Genomic DNA, 23,479 nt, shown 5'->3' on the forward strand with positions numbered 1-23,479 from the left:
TACAAACCCCAATCACTAGAAGACAGTTAGCTTAGGTGGCTTTGTTTATCTAACACCATTTATGCTAGGGAACAAAAATACTGTATTTTTATACAATACTGCCCACCATCACTATGCGTCATGAATTTTGAAAAAAAAAATAATAAATATATAGCCTTCTTTAATAAGGTGTTAGCTAGAACCATGAAGGGTTTGGGTTAGTAAGGACTTTAAAGATCATCTCATTCCAAACCCCCTGCCATGGACAGCAACAACAGATCATGACTCTCCTGAGACAAACAGAAAGGCTGATGAAGTAAGAACATACCTTCTAAAGGGGTGACACTCTGCCAGCATTTTAAACCTGAATTTGATCAAGCATTCCTGCTAAGATTTAGGATGCCATCTGGGACTGTAGTCTCGAGAGGTCTTAGGGGAGTCACATTTACTCACCAGTCTGAGAAATGAATGCCTCTCCTGGTAAAGTTACCAAGAGATGAATTCAAAGGCCAGTGTTTTGAGCTTGGTCTTAAGCCACATCAACAACCACCCCAGTACACTTACTGAGACTTTGTTCCCTTTTCTCTGCCAAGAAGTGAGGCAGTGCCATTTAGTCCTACTTATCAAACCTAGAATATCTCCATAGGTCCTGCCTGGGCCTTGGCAATTGTAGTTTGGCACAGAAATCTGTTCAACATCAGTTCTGTGCTTTCTGCCACAACCAAAAGGGCAGAGATTTGCAGAAGGGCTCCTTGCCACTGGGCAGGAGGAATACTGAGTGAGGCTGTGGGGTGGGAATCAGCCTTTCTATTTTTTCTGCTCTCCTGGGAACATTGTCCGGTTTCTGCCGTAGTTCACCTCTCCAAGCAGACCTAGAGGAACTCTCTGCTGCTAAGCAACAGAAAGCTCTCCTTCTGTGTAGGAATGGCAGCTTTCCCCGCTCATTTCAGCTCTAACAAACACCTTCCCTGGCATCAATGGCACCACAGCCATGTTCTCCCACTGCTGTAGCAGTTTCTTTGGCCTTCAAGGGCAGCACCATCACTCTGGTGATTTTCTTCACACTGTGTGGACTTCAGTTCCTCTCTGTCTCTTTGGTGTCTGGTTGCAGGCCAGAAAAAGGGACAATGTTTTGGGACGGGCTAAACCTTGATGAAAGAATGAAACCCCAAACAAAAACAGTTAGAAATCATTGCTAGAGAAAAGGGAAGCAGCCGTAATTTTTGTCCATTCCTGCTCATGGGCCCATGCTCCATCAAGGTGGCTCCATCTCTGCAGGACAATGGCACTCAGCAAGGAAGGGCAAGGTCATGATATCCTGACGGCCGCAGATCAGGGCGGGCCCGCCGAGCTATCCGGACAGGGCGGGAGGCGGAGGAGAGTGTTCAGGACCCTGGACAGGTCCGGGAGGCAATGGCTCGGTTCCGCTCCCCGCCGCCGCTGCAGCTCCGTCCGTCGTCTGCGGCTGGCTTTTTTGGGGGGTGCTCTTTGGGTGTACGTTTTAAGTGGCCAAATTGGTCCCCGTGCTCCTCTGGTACTGTGGGCAACCCCGAACCTCAGTGGGCACTGGCTGGGTACGAGAGCTGTCCTCCAGCCCTCACCTGAAGGACCGGCTCAGAAAGTTAAAAAGACAGAGCGTACATGGGGGCAAAAGGGGGAGCGAGGGCAGCAGGGTATGGGTTCACGGCTGCCATCTCTCCAACCCTCATCTTAGCACCGTGGGGCTCTGCTGGGTGTGCTGGGCCCCCGCCTGCCCCCTCGGTGATGCTCACTTTGTGTTTCTCTCTCTTTCTCTCTCTCTTCCCGCCCCGTCCCTCCGCTCCCACACCTCCCCCGCTCGCCGCAGACTCCGAGGCCTGCCAGGCCCCTCGCCTCGCTGTCAGCTCTGCTCTCCAGCCCTTTCCTGCGGCCGCAGCTCCCTGCCCGCCGGCCTTGCCCGCGCTTCGTCTCGGCGCCCCGTCGAGACGTCCCGGAGCCCCGCTTCTGTCCCGCGGCCTTGGCGGCGCTGCTGGCCGGGAGCGGGGCTCCCGCCCGCTGCCCGCTCGCCGCCCTGCTGCGGGGCCGCTGGGCTGAGCCGCCGCCGGCCCCCGCCCCGGCCCCGCCGCCGCCCAGCCGCCTCCCCCCGGAGCGCCGGAGATGCCCGGCGTGCCACGGAGCCGCGCCGCCGCAGCCCCGCGCTGCCCCCGAGCCTCCCGGCGCCGTGAGTACCGCTCCTGGGGCCGCGTCCACCCCTTCCTTCTCCTCCTCCTCCTCCTCCTCCTCCCCGCGCCAGGGAAGCCGCTGTCCGCCCACGTGCCCTCAGCCGGCACCGGCGTGGGAGTCTCGGGGGCGCAGGGCGAGCTCCCGCGGCAAAGCCCCCGGGGGCCACAGGGAAGCCCGCTGGTCCCATCTGCCATCCCCAGCGCCCCCGGGTCCGCTGGCTCCGGCAAGGAGGCTCCTGCGGCCGCCCTGCTCCGCACCCGGTGCGCGGGCGGGAGGGGAACAGCCCCGACGGCAGCCGGGTGCGGAGCTCCGGGATCCGGGAACGCGTAGGGCGTTCACGCACCGGATCAGTCTTGGTTTCACGGGAAGACAGTGTCGGTCTGCCCGGGAACGGCGGAGGTACTAGCAAGCCGCAGTCGTCCCATTAACCCTTGTCCCGGCAGACGGCTGCCCGGGGGGTGGAGGCGGCGGATCGTTATCGGTGAGAGAATCCCCTAAACGTGGCGATGTTCCTACGGGCGCCTCTGAGGAGCGGGGTGAGCCCCCAGCCCGCGGCCCCCGGCACACGCCTCGCACGGAGCCGCGCTGCGCGGCTGCCGCAGCCGTGTCACACCTGCCCCGCTGAACGGGAGAGCGAGCCCGGGAGAGCCCGGCGGCGGCGAGCCCTGCCGGGAGGCGGCTAGGAGAGGGAAGACGTGTATCTTAACACGCAGTTACTTAAAATGCGAGCACGTTCCAGCTCCGGGTTGAGAAGCCCGGCTCTCTTGTTTGGCATCTGTGAACACTGAAGCACCAGCACCGAGCCCCACGGCGGCACCGCCGCCTCTCCAAGCCCTTCCCACTCCCTCCCATCAGCGCACACACACACACACACACACACGCACACACACACGCACAAACGCACACACACAGAGACACACGCACACACACACACTCTCCACTCACACGCTCTCACGCCGGTCTCTCCGGCATTTCTCCCTGCGGCGCCTGTCCCATGGCTCCCCCCGCGCCCTGCCCAGTCCCCCGCCGCGCTGCGGGCGCTGCTGCGTTTAATCCCTTTGCACACCGGCCCTGAGCCGGAGCAGCCCCCTGTGCTCGCCTGGCCAGGGGCGACCCGGCTCCAGCCCACCCCGTCGGGCCGTGCCGGGGCGGGGAGCGCTGGCTGCCGGCCTCGCTCCCTCCGGCTCCAGCCACGGCCAGCGAACCCACCCGCGGCCGCACCGTGAGAAGAGCCCGCGGGGGCCGGGCGCATGCGTGGGGCTGGCGAGCCGCCGCTCCCGGTCGCCCAGCCCGCCGGGACCGGAGGGGAAGCGTGCGAGGACGCCCGGCCGGGCTCCGCCGCCGACACCGTAAGTAGCGCTCGGTCCCGCTCGGCGGCAGCCGGACATCGCATCCCGCGCTCCGGGCGGGCTCGTCGCCGGCAGCCGCGACCCCCGTGCCGCAGCTGGAGCCGCCGAGGGTGCAGCGGGACGGGACGGGACGGGACGGGCTGCGCTGCGCTGCCGGCGGTGGCCCCCGCGGCCGGGGCGGGACAGAACCTCCCCGGGAAGAACCACAGGGACTCGGCGCAAAAGGCGTTTCCCCCTCTCTCCCGGAGAGTCTGGAGCTGCAAGAGAGCCCCCGGAGCTCTGGTTCTCACCTCCACGTCCCTCCCCAGGGGCTCCCCGCGCAGATCCCGGGTAGCACCGGGCTGACCTCGGCTCCGGGAGCGGGGTCAGGATCCCGCCCTGGGAAGGGATCGCACTCCTGGCCGCGCCACCTCCCTGGCCCCAGCGCAGGTAACGCCTCGGCTCGGCCCCGCCAGGCGCTCAGGGGCCCCTCTGCCTCGTCTCACGAGTGCGGCCGAAGATGAGTGTCACCCGTGCCCCCGCCCCACCGAGACGGGGATCCCGCGGTGCGTGTGCTCTCGGAGCGCGGGGCGCCCCTGCCAAGTCAGAGAGATAAGCAGCAACAGGCGAGTTCTTCCGTAGAGAGTCTTCCAGTACCAGCCTGCCTCATCAAGCATCCTTAGAGAAAAGAAAGCTCTTCCTGAGCTCTGGCATTAGGTAACGTCAGTCGGTAAGAAAAAAGCAGGTAAAAAATTGGACATAAATACAGAAAGTTAAATAGGATTATCCTTGTACACTCCAGTAAAAACCTACAGTAATTTAATAGCAGTGTGATTTACTTGATGCAACAGTTCCATTATTTCATTTTTGCTGTTGAAAAATGTAAAACGAAAACTTTTCCTATGGCACTTGTCGCTATGACATTATGGCAAGGAGTCTCCTTGTACCTCTGTTGCACAAACAGAATGTCACCATCGAATCCAGTGCTCTGCAGAGCTATGGGCTGTGGAGGTAGCTGCATGACTGCTGTATTACAGGGCCAGAAGCAGTACACACCAGTTCGACTAAACAGAACACCAGAATCATCATCCACTAGGAGATTCCTAGTTGTGGTTCCTAAAATTAGGAACGTCATATTAAAATTAGGAGTGTCTCTCTAAACTCAGAGCCAGCTGAATGTAAAACTAGCAGTATGTTTTATAAAATGTTCAAAGGTGAGAGAACAGTTACTTTATTTCCCCTTTTATTTTTTATCTACTCCTCACATTTATACTTACTTTGATATCTTTACTCTGGGTCCCAAATACTTAATAATGGAAGCATCACCTAAGCTGTTATACAACTTTATACCCTTTGTTTAGAACAGTGAACATATTTCAGAGTGAGTAGTGATGTCTGAGCTTGAAGTAGCAGGAAGGAGTTTTCAGGCTGTGGGTGCCTGTGTCTCTTAGAGCTCAGGTCAAATGTTGATGAACTTGAAGCATATAAGCTACTATCAGTACTCAGTCACCCACAGAAACTTGTCCCACCTTTTTGTCACTAAGAAAAGTGACAAAGGAGACAGCCAGTCTTGGAAATACCTCGGAGATCTCCTGGCATTCAGAAGTAAGAGGATTCTTAGCTGGAGGTTCATTACTCCTCACTTGATGTTTCCAAAACTTGTCAAAGCCAGGTGAAGCAAAGAAGCCCAGAAAGTGTCACGGCCAAAGTGAATGTGCGCTAAGCCAAATTCTGACCTTCCTTCAGCATTAAATTCAGTTCGGTACTCCTCCTCCTGTCTGACGCTGCCGGCTGGCACTACAGCCGAGCTCACCAGGCAGAGGGTTGCTATCACAGTGCCTGCCCTGCAGAGCAGCCAGATGCCAGCGTAGTACAATCCGAAGTGAATCGCGACAATCGGAATCAATAGGAAACGGTGTGTGAATCACCGCTTAATGAACTCCGGGGTGAGTCATCCCGATTCAAACCAGCTTTCAGACCAGTACAATGTCAGTCAGCTTCTCACACAGTTCAATGTGAGTCAGATCTCAGCACCGAGTACAATGTGAAATGAGTCACTGACTAATACAGCGCCATGTGCCTCCAGTACCCAGTGCGAGTTGTCAGAGCTTCTGTGTGATATGAGTCACTTCATAGTACAGTAAAACGGGCTTTTTGGAGGCCATTCATAATTAAGCACAATGCAACCAAGCTCTCAGAAGGAGATAATGGGAGTGAGCAGAGTAAACTGCTACAGGCACCAGTTTCACTGCACAGTAGAGGGGTTTGTAAAATATTAGGATGAATGATTTTTTTAAATGTTATTGTTTCTTACAACAAGCTGGATAAAAATAACTAGAAGCCATTACTTTCTCTGACATCAGAGCCAGCAAAAGCAGGGTTGAAGCAGTGGTAAAAATCCCAGCACTGGAGAAGCTTGTGGGGTTTTATGTTGTTTTTTCTTCCAAGAGAGCTGATCAGTCAGTGTGACTGACATACATCCACTGAGGCCGACCCCAGATGCCACAGAAGTCAAGGCAACGGATTCTGACAGTTTGTGCTGTGCAGAGGAGAAGATCCTGACACTCATTTAACTTAATTGCAGTTTTCAGTGACCTAGTTTGTGAGGGACTCAGCATGGGAGAAAGTTATATCCATACTTACATTCATACTGCTCCACTGTCACAGCATCCACATAATCAGCTGGACAGAAACAACAGGTTGCTTTTGTTGCTTTTTCTATGCAACTGGTAAGGAATTCTTTCATGTCTTTCCCTTATTACAGGAGAAATAATGACAGTGACCCTGTTAATTACATGTTGAGTAACATTTTCAATGAAGTCTCATGATAAAATCAAAACTAAAGAAATTCTTTATCCAGAGGAGATATAAGACATCTATCTAAAAAACAAACAAACAAACAAACAACCCAAACAAAAAAAATCCACACAAAAATCCCATTGAAGCCCCAAGTAACTAGGTTTCTAACAGGAAAGTCAGATTTTACTCAGAGAAAGACTTAAGTGCGGGAAGGTTTTGGAGAGAATGGCCTCATGTGGTGGTCAGCTGGGCAGAACTGAATACCAAAGAAAAAAGAGCAGAAGACATCTAAGGCATTGGTAGAAAAATACCTGTTACCGGTGACATAATCAAGGCACCATTACCTGTTACTATGTGGGTGTGACACCCTTTCAGCCATTCCTTTTGAAATGTAACACAATGCTTTCAGCTGAGTAGATGAACAGCTCCTCTGAGCTGCTGCTTCTCTGGAAAAATAACGTAAAACAAGCAAAGGTGCTCAGTTTCTGGACATTTGTCATGAAAGTGTCCCAGAGCTGTTAGATACAGGATAACACTTTCACTTGCAACTTTATCCACTGAAGCCTTTAGCAGACTTGGGCACAGCAGTGAAACAAAAAGCTGATTTATTCCATGTGCTGCCAGTCTCCTTTCTGCTAACCTCTGTCTTGCAGTCATAAACTCTCAACCATCTCAGCCACCCCACTACAATATGCCAAATCTGCAATAATACAAGATTTTTTGAGGAGCTCTTGCTCTTAACCTACTAAAGTGGGCAATCTGATAACTATGCCTAAAGCATGTGCATATGTGTGGGCGAGTTCATTAACATATATTAGAATTCTTCTCTGTCTAAAATAGCACACTGCTTGATGCAGAAAGCCTGCTTGTCACATTTGTCAATGAAAAGGAAGAAGCACGAGCATCAAGCTTCCTGTTCATATTTCAGTTGACAGTGAACTGCCACAGGCTTCAGTGGGAGTTTGTTGCAGCCCCAAATATATCTGAATTGTTAAAATATAGATTTAGAGATTTATTTGGATCTTGACCCCAGTTGCAAGCCTCTTATGACATTAGTAGATAAGAACAGAATCTCTTCCAACTCACTGGTTATTGTTACTGGGAGGATCCAAAGTCAAAGCAGCAATTTTGAGAGTTACATAACGTCACCTAAAGCTTGCTGACACCAAGAAGTGGCTTTCATTGCTTTAGTGGAGTTTGGGTCAGGCCTGAAGTATTTACTGAAAAATAACTGGACTATATGATCCACATCTGTGTCCTCACTCCAAGTGGCTGTCAGCTAGTGTTCCAGCAGAAGGCTTCCCAGGCTGTGGAGTTACTGGGAAAGCTTCATGATGTGGCCATGCAAATCAGCCCCAAGGACAAGCTAAAGGCTTGCACACCTGCCTGATTGTAATGTGTACAAGGAGGAAATACTAAGTCTCAGTAATTTAGTTTAAGTAATAGAATCTTTGCACTTAAAGCTGAAAAAATGTCATTTTGTTTTAGTATAAAGTGGGGATAAAAGTACAAAGTTTTAGCTACAATCTTTGTGTATTCCTGGGTTTGGGGCTTTTTTAAAATTTGGTTAAGGTTTTGTTTTATTTTTTAAATTTACATTTGTGGCTTAGATTTTAAATATTCCTCCTCTGAGAATGCTATTTTCTTAGTAGCCCACCTTTCTGCTGAGAAATTAGCAAATACTATAAATGTTACAACTAAGCCAAATATCACCTGAGGTGTTTTTAACCAGGGAAATAATTTTCACTCCTGACCTTTACACTCCTTCATGTTTATAAGGTTATATGGAGAAATGCTTCATAATCTGAATGTCAGATAAGTATGCTTTGGAGTGGAAAAGATATGACAGACATTCTTATTTCACCACCTCAACATTACTCTTAAGGCAGACAGCGATTTTGCCACTATTGTCAAAAGTAGCATCTCAGATGTTTGCTTAAATCCTTGGACTTTTTTTAAATTACTTATAAGCATGCAATAATATGAGCACATACTTTTTTATATTATTTTATATGAGATAGATAGATAGATAGATAGATAGATAGATAGATAGATAGATAGATAGATAGATAGATGCTATCTAGTGGGATAAGAAGCAAGAAGAAGAATTAATGCCATTAATGTTCATCTATTTTTGTTTCATTGCTCTTTAGGGACAATTTTATAATGGACTAAATTTGTTGTTATTGTTACATAGAGAAGGACATCTCTTTCCTTGGGAGATCCAGAAACTCTGCACCTAGGCATCTGCAGAGATGCTACATTAGGCTGACTTGAAATAATGGACCAACTGGAGACAAGCTCAAACCCAGTTCTCATTTAAGTATTTGACCAATTGGCGCTCTCCATGTGGAATTTGAATGGTTCTGTGGATTCTTCTGGGCAGGACCCACTGTGCCTAGACAAGTTCCTTTATGTTCCAATGTGCTGATTAATATCCTGCATGAAGAATATCCAGAGTCTCCAAAGCTACAAAATCAACCCAATTCTGCACAGACTGCAGGTAGTCAGAGGAGACTTGTAAGTGGCCAGTCACTGGTCCGTAGTCACAAGAAACTTCCTGCAGATGAAAAAATGATCATGCAGGATAGACTCATGTGCACAATTTAGGGAGGTAGAAGATGATTTGTAGCTCCAGACAACCACCAGGGATGGATCATGTGCACACTGGAGCGGTCCCAAGGCACATGAGACACCTGTGTGTAGGATCTGAGCAGTAATTCAGGTGCCAGAGCCTCACGTGCTCAAGCCAACACCACCACTATGAGGATGTGTGCAACAGAACCCCCTCTTTCCATTTAGACACTGACTGTCCCATTCAAGGATTTGATTCCTCACAGTGAGTCAATATTAGCAAAATTAGACCCTACTGATTATTCGTGTTATACCCAGAAACTGGCTAAAACTGTACCCAGTCTAAGCAGAGCATGAGATGGTATGGGTTGAAGTCCTTTGGTTAAAAGTATCTTACATCACCCCATCACTAACCTGAAAGTATTTTTGGATTCCTCAGAAAACATGTACAGGATAACAGTTCATCTCCAGTTTTCTAATCCTCAGTGTTTTCTTCTCTAACCCATTTTCAAACAAGGCACATTGCTGCTCCAGATGGTGGGGACAGAGAAGGCAGACTCCAGTTCTTAAAGTGCAGAGAACATCCAGTACAGAGGGTTCTCATACAATTTTTTCATTCCCATAGCACCTTCAGAGAGGTCTGGAAATCTGATGTCCCAAATTAACAACTGTAAAATTACATGACTAGAAGACCCTTTCACTACAAGGTCTAAAAACACCCTCTCCTTTTCGCCCTGAAGGACCCTGAAGTCTGCTGAAGGCAAAATAATAACCACCTCAATTCCCACAGATCCACAAACCAATCAAGCAATTGCTTAAATTGTTGCTAATGTGGGCTGTACTATAAAGGAGCAAGGAATGTTGTTAATCCCTGCAAATAATGTTCATTGGAGTAACTGATAAATCTACTACCCATTCCTGCACACAGCACAGCTCAAACCAGCAACTGCTTGGTAAGGCTCACTACACAGCCCTGGTGGCTGCAGCAAGAAGCAGCAAAGTGTGAGGGAAAACTTCCATGTCCTACAGTGAAATTCTGGATATATTAGAAGCAGCCAAAAGATACATACATAAATACATACATAAGACAAGGCACTTGTGAAGTCAGGTAAACAGTGCTGAGATAGATCACTTATTGCTTGTTCTGTGAACCTGACCAGCCTGACACAGTTTGTCCTATGGGACTTAACACCATTGCACCAAAGGAGCTTCTACAACCCTGTAATAACCTGCATCACTGCTCAGCTCTCTACCTTGCCATCCTGTAACATGGACCCTGGATTATATCTAGCCCAGGCTAACTCATTATTAATACGAAATTGAGATATGAGTGAGTGAACATAAAATATCTCAGAATTAGGCTATACAAACAGCACAAGTCTGAATCCAAGTTACATTTTTCTAACCAATAATAATTATTGTGTACTGTCCAAAGCAGCCTGAAATGTTGTTAGATATATGGTCCTTCTAAAAATGTTTTATATGCTATCCCTCTCTAATTGAAATGTGAAAATGCTCCATTTAAAAAATATTGGTATCTGGAAGAAAATTAATACTTATTAATTCCATTCATGTGAATCTGAAGCTGACAGAAAGAAATCTGATTCTACAAATGCATTCTACACTTCAGTTAAGATTCCACATTTTGAAGCAAAAAGGTTGGGGAGGGGGAGTTGGAAGCTATGTTCTTTTTCTTATTTTCTATTCCTGGTCATTTAGGCATTGCTTGTCAGATTGGGCCTTCAGAGTTTCAAAATGGGTTATAGTTTCTATCTATATTGTTGTTCTTGTATTTTATTCCACCTGCTACACAGGTGCATCTTCTGCTACCAGGTCATGCATTTTTCTTTTGGGAGAGTGGGTGGTTCTCACAAATACAAAAAAACTATTAAGCTTTACAAGACAGAAATAAATTCAAAATTAAAAAAAAAACCACAGTAGCCAAAGTGCAACAAAATGTAATGCTGCACTCTGCTAAAATAACATTTTTTCTTCTCCTGACACTTCTGTTGAGTCCATGACACAATCTGTACATTCCCCCTCAAGTTAAAACAATACCATTTTCTAAACCTGGATGAACATTTTAGAAAGGAAAACAACTTTTAACCCCCAAGTATTTATCTCATTAGATTCAAGTCTGATATTATAGATTTTTAAAAAAGAACTCAAAATAGTTAGCAGTTAATTTTAATTCTCCTACAATTGTCATGGCCTCAAAAGAAGGTTTAGCAACCTGAAACAAACCTACACACAAAGGGATCTTGTGACACAGGAGGATGACTAGCTATGTATTCAAAAATCAAATACAAATAAAATTAAGAAAGTCATACTCATCTTTGTACAAGTTAGCATTTCATCTCTCAAAGACATCTGTCACTTACATATGGCAGAACTTTCAGCATAACAAGGAGAGCACTATTAAGTGCTGCAGAGCAAATGTAAAGCTCAGAGATAGGTCACAAATGAACAGGGACTTCAAGGGGACATATATTTCATCAACTTATCTGCACAATCTGCAAAATGCAGTCTCCAAAAACACTTCCTACAACTAGGCAAAAAAACCAACCAGTGCATCCAGCAAAAATTGTTTTGTGCTCTCTTCAGGTGGGGGGAGTTCAGTGAAAACCATGTAATTCTTACCATCTAGTTTTGTGTTTCCTCCTTATCTTCACAGAAGCACAGAGAAAAATGTTTTCAAAAACTGTGGCAGTTAGACCTTCCATGGAGAAATGAGCATTGGCCCTTCCCCCTTTGCTACAAAGGGAACCAGCAGGTTTGAGACAAAAGGCCAGATTTTCAGGAGAGCTCAGGTGTCTTTCTCAAGCATCATGAAACCTGTGCTTTGGCTAATCAGGTGAAAGGAAAAAAAAAAAAAAAAAAAAAGAAAGAAAAAAAAAAAGAGGCCCTAGCTGCTGCTATTCTGTTTATTCTGCTATTTTCTTTAGGATGGCCTTGAAGTCAAAACCTCAGGAAATCCTTTTCAACTCCTAGGTTTATATACCTCAGTACCAAGAGCTCTAGCTCTCCAGGACCCCTCACTTGTACCTTTTGCTCTCTGCATCACCACTCCCTTCTCATTGTATTCCCACACTGTGAAGAATTCATTAGCCCTTTGCCTTCCATCACAGCACTTAAATGAGTGAATCTTCCAAAGGATTCAACACCTAAGAACTTCCATGGGGGAAAACCAGTGATTTAGCTTTTCAGTTCCTTTGAGGCTGTGGACTTCAGCACTTCTGGGTAAGACTTTTAAAGCAAACAAAAAAAGAATAAAAAAGAGAGATGTTTCTTACTTCTCCCTTCTTTTGTTGCTTGCAGCCCATGGGATCAGAGAGGACAGAGATACGCAAACGGCAGATGGCTACGACCCCGGAGACCCCAGGTGCTGCACAGGCTCAGCTCAGCACAGGAAATCGAGGGTCCAATGCCTGCTGCTTTTGTTGGTGCTGTTGCTGCAGCTGCTCATGGTAACGCCTCTCATTCAAGCCTCTAGGGAACAGAATAGCAGGGAAGGAACGCATAGCTCCTTCATAGGACAACATAAGCTAAAGAAAACACTTGTATAATTCTGCAATTCTGGGACACAAAGTGATAACTGGGCTCTACTACTAGACACAACCCTCCACACCAGTGTACTCTCTTTACCCTGCCACTGAAATAACAGATTTTAAAAGAAATATCTGTACAGTATCTCTATTGCTTTTTTTGTCAATACCTGTGTAATGTCTATTTTGTGCTGGACAGGGTCTCCTCAGCACTGAGCTTCACAAAGGCTCCCACAAAAAACTGAAAGCAATACCAGAATATGTCACAGCTTTAGATTTAGATTTTGGCCTTGACAAGAAGCACTGAAGGTGTTAAATGGAGTTAGGAGAAGGTAAAAAAGGATTTGTAGGTCAGAAAATGAATAACCAGGTGCCCAGCACTCTTCTTTTCCCCTGAAGGTAACTGGATCTGTTGTCATTAATTAGTACTGCCAACTGATGGCACCTGCAACTTGTATGAAGATAATCATTGGGACCAAAAACTTTAAACATGGCACATATTTACTAAAGATGAGGAGCTATGCAGAAAAAATGCAGAAAAAACTCCCATTACAAAAGTCCCACTCCTGTTAAGGAAGATTTCTCAATCAAAGCAAAAGAGAGGAAATTACTTGATTCCTTAAATTAACCATGTGTTCACCTTCATTTTTGTACCAGCTCCTCGTGATTTAATTCTCAACTTCAAAAGTAAATTTACTCAAAAGCCCTGTATCTGCTTAGGGTAAAGTGTTACTTAATGGGTGAGAGTAGAACTTGCATTCATACAAGCCATAGAGTTCAGCCAGAACACTGTACAGCAAGTGGAATGCTTCTTAGAAATTCATTATCCACCACATAAATACTTCAGAGCAAGCAAAGCTGGCACTGAGGTGATGGGAAGTTGTCATAAATAACTTTATAGCTTGGGCTAGGAATCTACTCCACTAATGTTGTTTTCCAATAGCACCTTGTGGCAAATGCTATGGAGAACACCATTAGAAGGCAAGGGAAGAGAAGACTTATCATTTCCGTGCTACTGGTACTCAGCTCATCAGAAGCCAAGACACACAAAATTCTGCCCTCCCTAATGCAAATAGTGAATATTTTGCAAGAACAAAATGCCACTTGGAGGTTTGGGGTTTTTTGTGGGATGCCAAGAACTCTGCCTCTGACCCTACCAAGCTTTTCAGCAGGTGCTTAGAGGTAAACTAAGGTAGAATTTAGAGAGACATTAACACTCTGCCTGTACAGGATCAGTTTGCTACCTATTGCATCGATGTTAAAACACCCCACACAAATTCCAATTTCAACAGCTGTCCAGTGCAATTGCAAGTGGTTCAGTTCAGAGCTGCATTACACAAAAATGGTTTTCCATTAAGGGAAAAATAAGATATTCTTATCTACTAAGTCAAAGTATATAACATTTGCATTTTACTTTTTAAATTGTTGATAAAGTGTTTTTTGGGGTTTTTTGGGTTTTTATTTTGTGATTTTACTTGGTATTTTCCTGGATGCTCCTTTTCTGTGCATCTCACTATTCAAACAATTCAAAGAAAGCAATTTACTCAATAGGGTTTGTGAAAGTACCCAAATTTCATGATGCTTAAAATTCCTATTTGCATTTCAGAATCATCTGGGAAACCAATACAGGCTCAGAAACAGAGCAGCTTGTTTCAGCTTTAAAATAATTTCAGATTTATTTTTTTTTTAACAATTGTTTTCTAGTAGCAAGAAATGCAAAACAAACCGTAATTAAGCTATTTATATTCCCCATTCATAGACCATTTCCTCAAAATAGCCTAAGCTCTTGGAACAGAAAAATTATGAATAGGAATAAAAATAACAGTCTCCATGAGTCATGCAGCTGAGCTGCTGAACATCCAATATTCAGCATATTCTTAATAGTAGATTTAGAATGAACTGAAATGAGTCTCTCAGCTGGATGCTCAGAGCCTGTGCTCATTCCTGCAGTCAAACCGAAGCCTCCAGCCTATTACTCTTCCAGATCCCAAGAGGATACAGTATTGCACTGGTCTCTTTATTTTTACTTGTACATTTCTAGGGAAAGACCCTGCCTGTAAGTAATTTTCTGAAGCATGGCATGTTTTCTTAGGGACACTTTTGTCATTTCTTTGGTCTTTCTCCTTTTCTATGACGACTGTATTCCTTGCTATTGGATCTGTTGGTTGCCTTCAATCCAAAATAGCTCTGACAAGAGTATCACTTCCTGTCTGTGTGTGAGGAATACATATCACTTTACACATTCAAAAAAGGCCAGAACCACTGGTAAAAAGGGTAGTAAAGGCTTGAGACCCATAAAGCCTAACAGAATAAAGAACTAGCATTACTACTTACTTTTTTCTCTTTTTTTCCTGAAAAGGTAAGTTGAAATAATTCACTGGTTTGACCATATGGTTCAGATGTTGCTGAAAAATAAGTGGGTTTTTTTTGTCTACTCTTCATCTTAGCAATACAAAAGCTTTTTTTTATGTCTTCAACATATGGACTGCCATGGCAAAGAAAAAAGCAGGTCTCTGCAGAATATGGGCTACAGTAGACAAAGATGGAGAAGGAGATGCCCAGTAAATAATCAGGCACAAATAAGACTTCACCAAGAGTTTGAAATGCAGAAGAGGCAGAAAAATCCACTGGTTTAACAAAAAACCTTCCTAGAGATAAATGAAATTCTTAGTGATTAAGGCAGCAAAACTCAGAACATTAGCATGAAAGAAAGGTGAGATACAAATGAAGAAATTAAGTTGGATATTTTCTTAGAAGTTTTAGTGTCTGTATTGCCTTGTTTCAGCTGGAGGGCACGTTTCATATAAGTAACAGGTTATTCACTCCAACCTTTTCTTCTTTACATATTTTAAGCAGCTTTACAGATTATATGACTGCATGCATATATGCATGTGCATTTCACACTAAGCTACCACAGCCAGGATGAACTGGAATGTAGTACAGTACTCTCTAAAATAATATTTATATTTTCAAATCCAGTTTCAAATGAAAATGAACTATCTACAACTACAAAAGAAATTTAAAAAAACTAGAGCTATCTTAAATAATATTTTATGAAAGAAGCAGGAGTTGACAGCAACCCTTCCATGGGCCATCAAAACCTGTCAGTGATCACTAGTGATTGCAGAAAACTTTGTTTTTGTAATGCCACAAACAAGTGTTTCCACTCAGACATACTCAAAATGTTATTCAGCAATGATAGATCTGCTTTTTGTGCTCCAGACCTCACATTTTGATGCATGTATTAGCAATTTTGTAAGATGCAATCAATCTGGCTGTATCTACATCTGAACTCTGAAAGATGCCTACCATTCCAACATCACATACAGAAAGAAGTCTTTAGCTCACCTAAATCTTGTGTCCTGCTTCTGAACTCTGGCTTCCCTATAACATGGTATCACCACTCCAAACCAGAGTCTTGGTCCTCATCACAGCCAAGGAGGAAGAAAATGGAAACAAACAAATCTAAAGACACCTGCCTTGAAATCAAACTCACATAAAACCAGTGCATCAGGTCCTGCTTAAGTAAAAGCACTGCACTGAGCATACACAGAAAAACACACAAAAATCAATGGAGAATAGATTTGGTGTATGACAAAGGGCATGCATGTATACATATATATCCCATATACATATGTATATACACTTGTATATATATGTATGTATGTATGTGTATATATATATATATATATATATATATATATGTAATTGGACCTGACAATCCTTATGGGTCCCTTCAAGTTGAAATATTTTATGAAACTTTCCTCCTTTGAAAATTTAAATTTAAATTTAAAAAAATTTAAAAATTTTAAAAAATTTAAAAATTTAAAAATTTTTTATTATAGAATATTAAACACCATTCCACTACACTCAAGGTTTATACAGTTACAAAATTAAGGTAAGAATGTAACTATGGGTGATATGCCTACCATTAGCTTCTGTCCTTTTAGAATTACATTTTTTTAGTATAGAAGGAAAAGTATCTGGTGTATGTTCAGCTTTTTTCTCTATAAAGTCCGCTAAAACTTTGTTTGCTGATTTGCAGTCTTACTGTTAGAAATCAAGAAGAAGAGAGAGCAAGGAGAACATCTCATGAACTCCAAGCAGAGGGTATTCCAAACTGTGAGGAAAGGTATGGTCTTTATTAAGTGTTCTGTCAAGCTAAAATGAAACAAACCCAACAAACCATACTAAGTAATTGCAATCATTTACATGAAATATGAAAAGAACTATTATCTACTTGTCATTTACACTCAATTTGCAAGTCATCTGGTTTTTACCTCCTAATGAACCAAAGGTCTGATCTATAATATTTTACATTATTTATATGCAGCACATCCCCACTCTCATGACAAATTAAAACCAGCATTTTAAACTGTCTTCCTTTTTCCTGGAATAATTTAAAAATACATCCTGCTTCCACCCAGCAAGGATGCAGTGAGCTTAAGCAGCAGTGCTCAGCCTTACAAAAACAATAAAGCAGAGCTTAGATCCTCCCAAGTCAGACAAGTTTCTTCAGAAATGCTCAAACAGGTAAAAGCACCTGCAAAATGGTAACATACAGGTGGGTACCTTTCAGAGTGTTTAAATCATTGCTTCTTTATATGTATTTTCATTCAATTTTTAACCATAATTTAACAAGGAATATTAGAGATAGGAAAAATATCTAGCTGTTGCACAGGTACTTCTTTGTTGCAATTACTCTGAGCAGTAATCTGCAATTTCTGCATCAAAGCATAGGCAATCACCTGCATCAGAGCTTTTGACAGCCACACTTTCAAAAAACATCTCATAAATGTGTTTACAAGAGTTTGCACTTGGGTTGTTCCAGTGAGGAATCAGAACCCCATGAACTTAACAATTCTGTTCTATTGTGATGGCAGATGCCTCCTGCCAGTTGCAAACAGCTTGAGTAACAACCATTCATTTCTCTCTTCTTTTGCTCCTCTTCCTCCTTAAGCCCTGCTCCCACTCTCGAAGAAGTAAATGCCTGGGCTCAATCATTTGACAAGTTGATGCTTACTCCAGCTGGCAGAAATGCTTTTCGTGAATTTCTAAGAACAGAATTCAGCGAGGAAAACATGCTCTTCTGGATGGCCTGCGAGGAACTAAAACAAGAATCCAACAAAAGTGTCATTGAAGAAAAAGCAAGACTAATTTATGAAGATTATATTTCTATCCTTTCTCCAAAAGAGGTATATTGCTTTCCCTAATACATTCTTTGATGTTTCTTTGCATAGTTAGTTCTAACGTGTTTAAAGCTACAGCAATACTAACGGAGAAGTTCCTCTCCCCCACCACCATCAAGTAGATATTTAGGGGAAGAAGGCACCCATTGTTGAGGTGAGATGGTCAAAACTACTTTCCTTACTTTGTAAGGAAGCTCTTCCTATGCTACACTTGATGATGTGGAATATTTAGTCTGAGGCACAAATATATGGCTGATCATGTTATCCTTGCGCAACTCAAATTTTAGTTGTTGGACAAATCAGTTCCTTTTTTTGTTACACTCAGAAGGGGGTGTATGCGTCTCTCCAGAAGCACAGTAACCACAAATAAAGTGTTATTTTTAAAGCACGAATTTCTCAAAGAGCAGCTGACAATATATGGCATAGAATAAACACAATGACTTCCCCAAAATTTTCAAAACTACTTGTCACTTTGCTGTTAGCAAATATGCCAAGTTTCAAAGACACTTCAGTACAGTCTGAATATAATCCTGCCAGGCAGGCTGGAATTTTAAACCTTCCAACATTCTTGCAAAATTGCAATTTAATTATTTTTGGTGCCAGCTACACTTATGCACTTATAAAAATGCTGCTTAAATCTACCCAGTCTGTTCCTGCAATACTAATATCTCTCTACAGGCACTAGACACTTGCAGAAAAAAAAAAATGACATTACTGAATGTTGTATGGAATCATTATATAGCCCTACCTGTGGTTTCATCAATTCATTCTGATTTTAAGAACAATTTCATTAAGCAACAGCTTCCCAGGTTACATTGTCCGCCTGCGTCATACTCTTACTCCAAACTCAGTCTCTTTACAACAGCACTGGGCTCTCCAGGAAATGAACTGTCACCAAAAATTACAAATGCTCTCTTCTAGAGAGCAGGAAGTTGGTCTGGAAATAACCCATTGGTCTCAGTAATAATGGGACTGCAGACAGACTTGTTCAAATAAGGTACCTCAGTGAGGACATTTCTCTGCCCATACTCAAAAGTTATTATTCCATTCCAATTTTAACAGAATCATTTTTTGCTTACTTAGCAATTTTTACAGTCTTGGAGGACACCAGCTGAAATGCTTAAAAAAGATGGCTTTTTCAACCAATAATAAAAAACTAAGACCCCCCACCTGTACTATTCACCACTATTATTTACATTATTTTCTATTTTAATATGCAGGTCAGTCTGGACTCCAGAGTAAGAGAAGTTATTAACCGAAATATGCTGGAACCTTCACAACACACCTTTGATGACGCACAGCTTCAAATTTATACCTTAATGCACAGAGACTCTTACCCACGGTTTATGAACTCTGCTATTTATAAGGACTTGCTTCAGTCCTTGTCTGAAAAATCCATCGAAGCATAGAATTTTTTCTTATATGTATTTATTTTAAAACAGACGGGACTCTGGGCTACAGAAATCCACAGGGAATTTAGAATTAAGCAGATATTTACCTGAAAATAACTCAGGCAAATTTTACTACAGACTATATAATTTAAATCCGCACAAAGCTCTGACACAATCAGCTAAGTACAGTTTCTGATTAAATTCAGTATTACTTTGCAAAAGGAAATGAAGAGAATGAAGAAGAAACATTGTTCAAAAAATGCAGTATTTTTTCAAACACAGCAGACAATTTAGACACAAAGCTATTACAACTTATATCTGAGGTACAAATACCAACTGTGCATGAAACTAAAACTGATTTTTAAGTGGAGTGTTAGAATTTTCTTGAAAACCAAACCAGTTGCCCCATCCACACTGTGACCAAAGTAAAAATATTACTGTTAGTACTGTGTTACTCTAGGCAGTGCCATCACACCTGGCATAGGTTCATTCAACTTATTTTGTTTCCACATATATGTAGTAATGCATATATGGTGCACTAATGGAAATTGGCACGCAATCTCAAGTTTGTGGAAGTTACTGGTTGAAATAATGCTGCTTATAAAAAAAAAAAATCCTTTGCTGAAGAATTATTATTTTAGTATTAGAATCTGCTGAAAGCATTAAGTTCCCTTTGTTGATGTTCATAAAGTTAAATTATTTATTTCAGAGGAAGGCAAGTCTGGGCATTCAAATTCCAAAATAAAGCACAAGAATTCTAACATATTTTTCTCTTCTCTCAGTAGGTGTTTGTAAAACACTTCACTATTTGCGCTCAAGGGTATGGCAGTTTCAGCCATCTTGGGTTTGTAAATACAAAATTATCCCATTCCCTGACAGATCTTGTAAGGTTTCCATTACAGATATACACACAATTTACTTAATAAAAGCAGAAAGATGGAACTTGTGTTCTGATACAGAACTATTTCAGACTCTCCAACAGCACCAGCTCTATTCAGTTATAAACCACGTTCATTTACAGTATATCCAAAGCATTACACTTAATTCCTGGTCATATCTCAATATCAGTAATCAGAGGAATTATTAGGAAAAAAGTGTTGAATCCACATAAACTATCTGTAGATCCATTACTCTAATGTCTTCTTTCTTCTAAATTACAAGATACACTACAATTCCACTATATTAAACTCTGGAGTTTATAGTGGATTACCACTGAATTGTATTTTTTTCCTGTATATTTATTTAATTGGTCAAATGAAATATACAGGTTGGAAAAAGACATATGGGAAACAGAAAGACAAAAAAAAAATAAAAAAATAATACCCCTAGAAGGGAGAACCAGACAGGCACAGTTCAGTGATGTGTACTGTAGCCATTCCAAAACATACTCTTTGCCTAATTTCAGCACTGGAATGTATGGAAAATACAAAATGGGAACTTTCTCTAAAAAAAGGAAATGGGAAGAACAAAACTGAACTTAAGAGAGCAATTTAATTGTTTCCCCAATGCACTTGAGAGGAGACATATTGTGCCCTTACTGCATTTGGATTTTGAAGCACATAATGATTTGATTTTTTCAGTACATAGCACCAGAGGAGAAGAGCTGGTACACAGTGACTTATCAATGCTATGGGCTGGTTCAAGCCAGGTTGGATGGGGCACTGAGCAACCTGGTCTAGAAGAAAGTGTTCCTGCCAGTGAGGTTAGTACTAGATTAAGGTACCTTCCAACCCAGATAATTTATGATTCTATGATGTTTTCATCATTTTCCAATAACAAAACACTATTCACCGTGCCAGCACAAAATAGTAAAACAAAGAAACTATGGAGAGCAGAGCAAAGCAAAGTGCTTTTGCCCACTGTAGCACAGTGCTGGAAGGCTAAGTTAAGAGGAAAGCCTTCACATACCATTAAAGACACAGTTCACGTACTGTTTGCCACTGCTTAACCTATCAATGCTGGTTACCTCAGCTGAATTTCTGTTTAACACACCCAAAGCACTACCAATACAATTTCAGTTTATGTGAAATATTACAATGTTAGTAGCAACTTCAGCAAAATGAACTAGGTATCTTCAAAAGGCAGCACTCACGGGGAGCTTGCAGTCACACAGATGATGCTGTACTTATTTTAATCAGGGTGGGTAAAGTGCTCTAAACCTTTAAGTTGACAAATTAAGTTTAACTAGGTCAAATTCAGCTTATTGGAAAGATATGCACACATCAAAAAAAAAAAAAAAAAACAACCAAAATTTCAAAGCATGTCACATCACAAAATGGAGAATTTTATTTCTTTTAAGTTATCTTTCTTCCCTGAAAAGATATTTCATTAAATGCTGCAAGACAGACTGAACACTCATAGTCCATATCAAACAATATATTCTATTATTCTGCAAGCAAAAGGAAGAAAAAAGATGCAATGAGAGAAAACTATATTGGTTTGGGCAGTTTTATGGTTAACATTAAATTATGAAAAGAAGAAAATAGTAATTTCTAAGCTTGTTTTCCATATGCCACAAGTTCTAAGCAATTGACATCCTCTAGGCAATTTTCATTTTACTTCTGCATTACAATGTGTTGACATTTGCAATGTGCATTCTTTCCCGAAATATTTTAACAAATGTTAATGCTGTGCTTTAGGCTTAAGCTTATACCCATCACCAGTGGCAGAATGCTAGTCCCTAGATATCCTAATACCTCCTGAAAACACAAACAACCCACTCCCTTAAATATCTTGTTATATTGAGACTGGTTAATGCTGGATTTAATTGATGGCATGGAGGCAAGGAGTGAGGAAGGGGGAAGATGAAAGCAAAAACGCACCCACACAGACAACAAATTGTTAATTACATTTCATCGCTATATACCTGCTCATGGTGCATAAACTTCTCAGGGCAAAAGAAGAGCACACCAAAAAGGAAAAGTTTCCATAGACAAGCTATTACATGAATAGCAGGAAAAAATAATCATATTGACATAAGACATTATTTAATCATGTAAGAAATTATCACAAAATCAATTTATCCTAGGTTGAAAATGAGTATGGTTGGTTTGCCTTGGCATTTATCGAACTGCAGGATATCATTAAGCTGTAACAACTTTCCAGTCCACTGGCATTCTTCCTTCAATGTCTGCACATCATAAAGCAGTAACTCCTACAGAACATGCATACTGTTAAAGACTGCTCTTTTCACCAGCCTGCTAAGCACTATTAAAATTGCATGGGCTCCTTCAGCCAACATATTGTGCTTTAAATATTGACCTTTAAATTCCAAAGTCATTAGCACAGTACAAATGGAGAAAAAAATATTATACATGTATTCTGAAGGGCTCTACCATATAAAGGTAGATTAAAATTCATCACACAAGCATAATGTATTTTTGCAGTTTCAAAGTTTCAATTACAAAGGATATCAGAAAAAAGATAAAGTGATGAGAAAGACTATCATATCACATTTAGTAATTTTTAAACAACTTTGCTGTAAGCAGTTCTTAAGAAGATGTGTCTTCTGCCATAAAAGGTATGAGTATCATTTCAATGACATTGTGAAAGATTTTTTTTTTATACTAATGTTGTAACTAAATTAATCCCAAACTCTTTGAAATGGTAAAAGAATTCAAGAGTAGTGATGATCTAGTGAAACAGAAGCTAATATGCACTTGTATAAAACTGTGCTTAAAAGAAGTGAGATTCCTCAGATTTGTTTATATGAATGACTACTATTTCAAGATCCATTTCCAGAAGCATGTGTTTGGAAGGTAATACAACCACATTTTACAGAATGAAGACTTCATGTTGATGACTTAAGTCCTGTCAAGGCTGGCAAGAGTTGTGAGTTTCAATTTAAAATTCTTGTATGTAATCACAAGTGGAATCCTGAACTCTGGATAAAAACTAGGCTCTTCCTTGGATTCACAACAGCCACGATCACTGGGCAAGTATTTCCCTTCTGCTTAGTGATAGTCAAAAAGAACCATTCTGTATAAGAGTTTAAAACTCATACTTTCTCCTGAAGAAGAAAATATATGAGCAAATGTATTATATATGAGAAAATGTCTTCTAATGAAGGATCCATAAGTTGTGTTTTCTGAGCAGCAGGATCCTCTGCCCTTGCTTACAGAAGACTGGATCCTTAAAAAACTAAACACACACAGTTTAGAAGAAACGTGGCCTCCTCTTTCTCTCTATTAGAATTGTGTACAAGCTACCTTAACTTGAAAGACAACTCTGTTCCATCTGAGAGAATTTAAGTGTCCATAAAGGTAATAACCAAACCTGCTATTCTAAGATGGGAGAGATTCATCACCAGTTCTGCTGGCATGTTTCAGTGCATGAAATATCCCAGTGTACTGGGTCAGTCATAGCACAATTGGCAACCCAGTAGACAAGCCAGCCAGCTGGAGAAATGAGACAGTCTCAGCCCCACTTTTGCATTCTCTCTGATACAGGAGGCCAATTTCAGACAGCTGTGA

At 42.3% G+C, this 23,479-nt stretch overlaps 1 protein-coding gene across 1 annotated transcript; it reads left to right on the forward strand.

The window, feature by feature from the left end:
* Nucleotides 1–12,203: 12,203 nt before the first annotated feature.
* On the forward strand, nt 12,204–19,766 carry RGS20 (regulator of G protein signaling 20). Its single transcript, XM_058831890.1, has 4 exons — nt 12,204–12,349; nt 16,473–16,559; nt 17,388–17,622; nt 18,837–19,766. The coding sequence occupies exons 1-4, from the start codon at nt 12,204–12,206 to the stop codon at nt 19,023–19,025; spliced, it is 657 nt and encodes a 218-aa protein (XP_058687873.1). The 3' UTR covers nt 19,026–19,766.
* Nucleotides 19,767–23,479: the final 3,713 nt, after the last annotated feature.

This window comes from Poecile atricapillus, chromosome 2, assembly GCF_030490865.1.
Source record: "Poecile atricapillus isolate bPoeAtr1 chromosome 2, bPoeAtr1.hap1, whole genome shotgun sequence".
NCBI lineage: Eukaryota > Metazoa > Chordata > Aves > Passeriformes > Paridae > Poecile > Poecile atricapillus.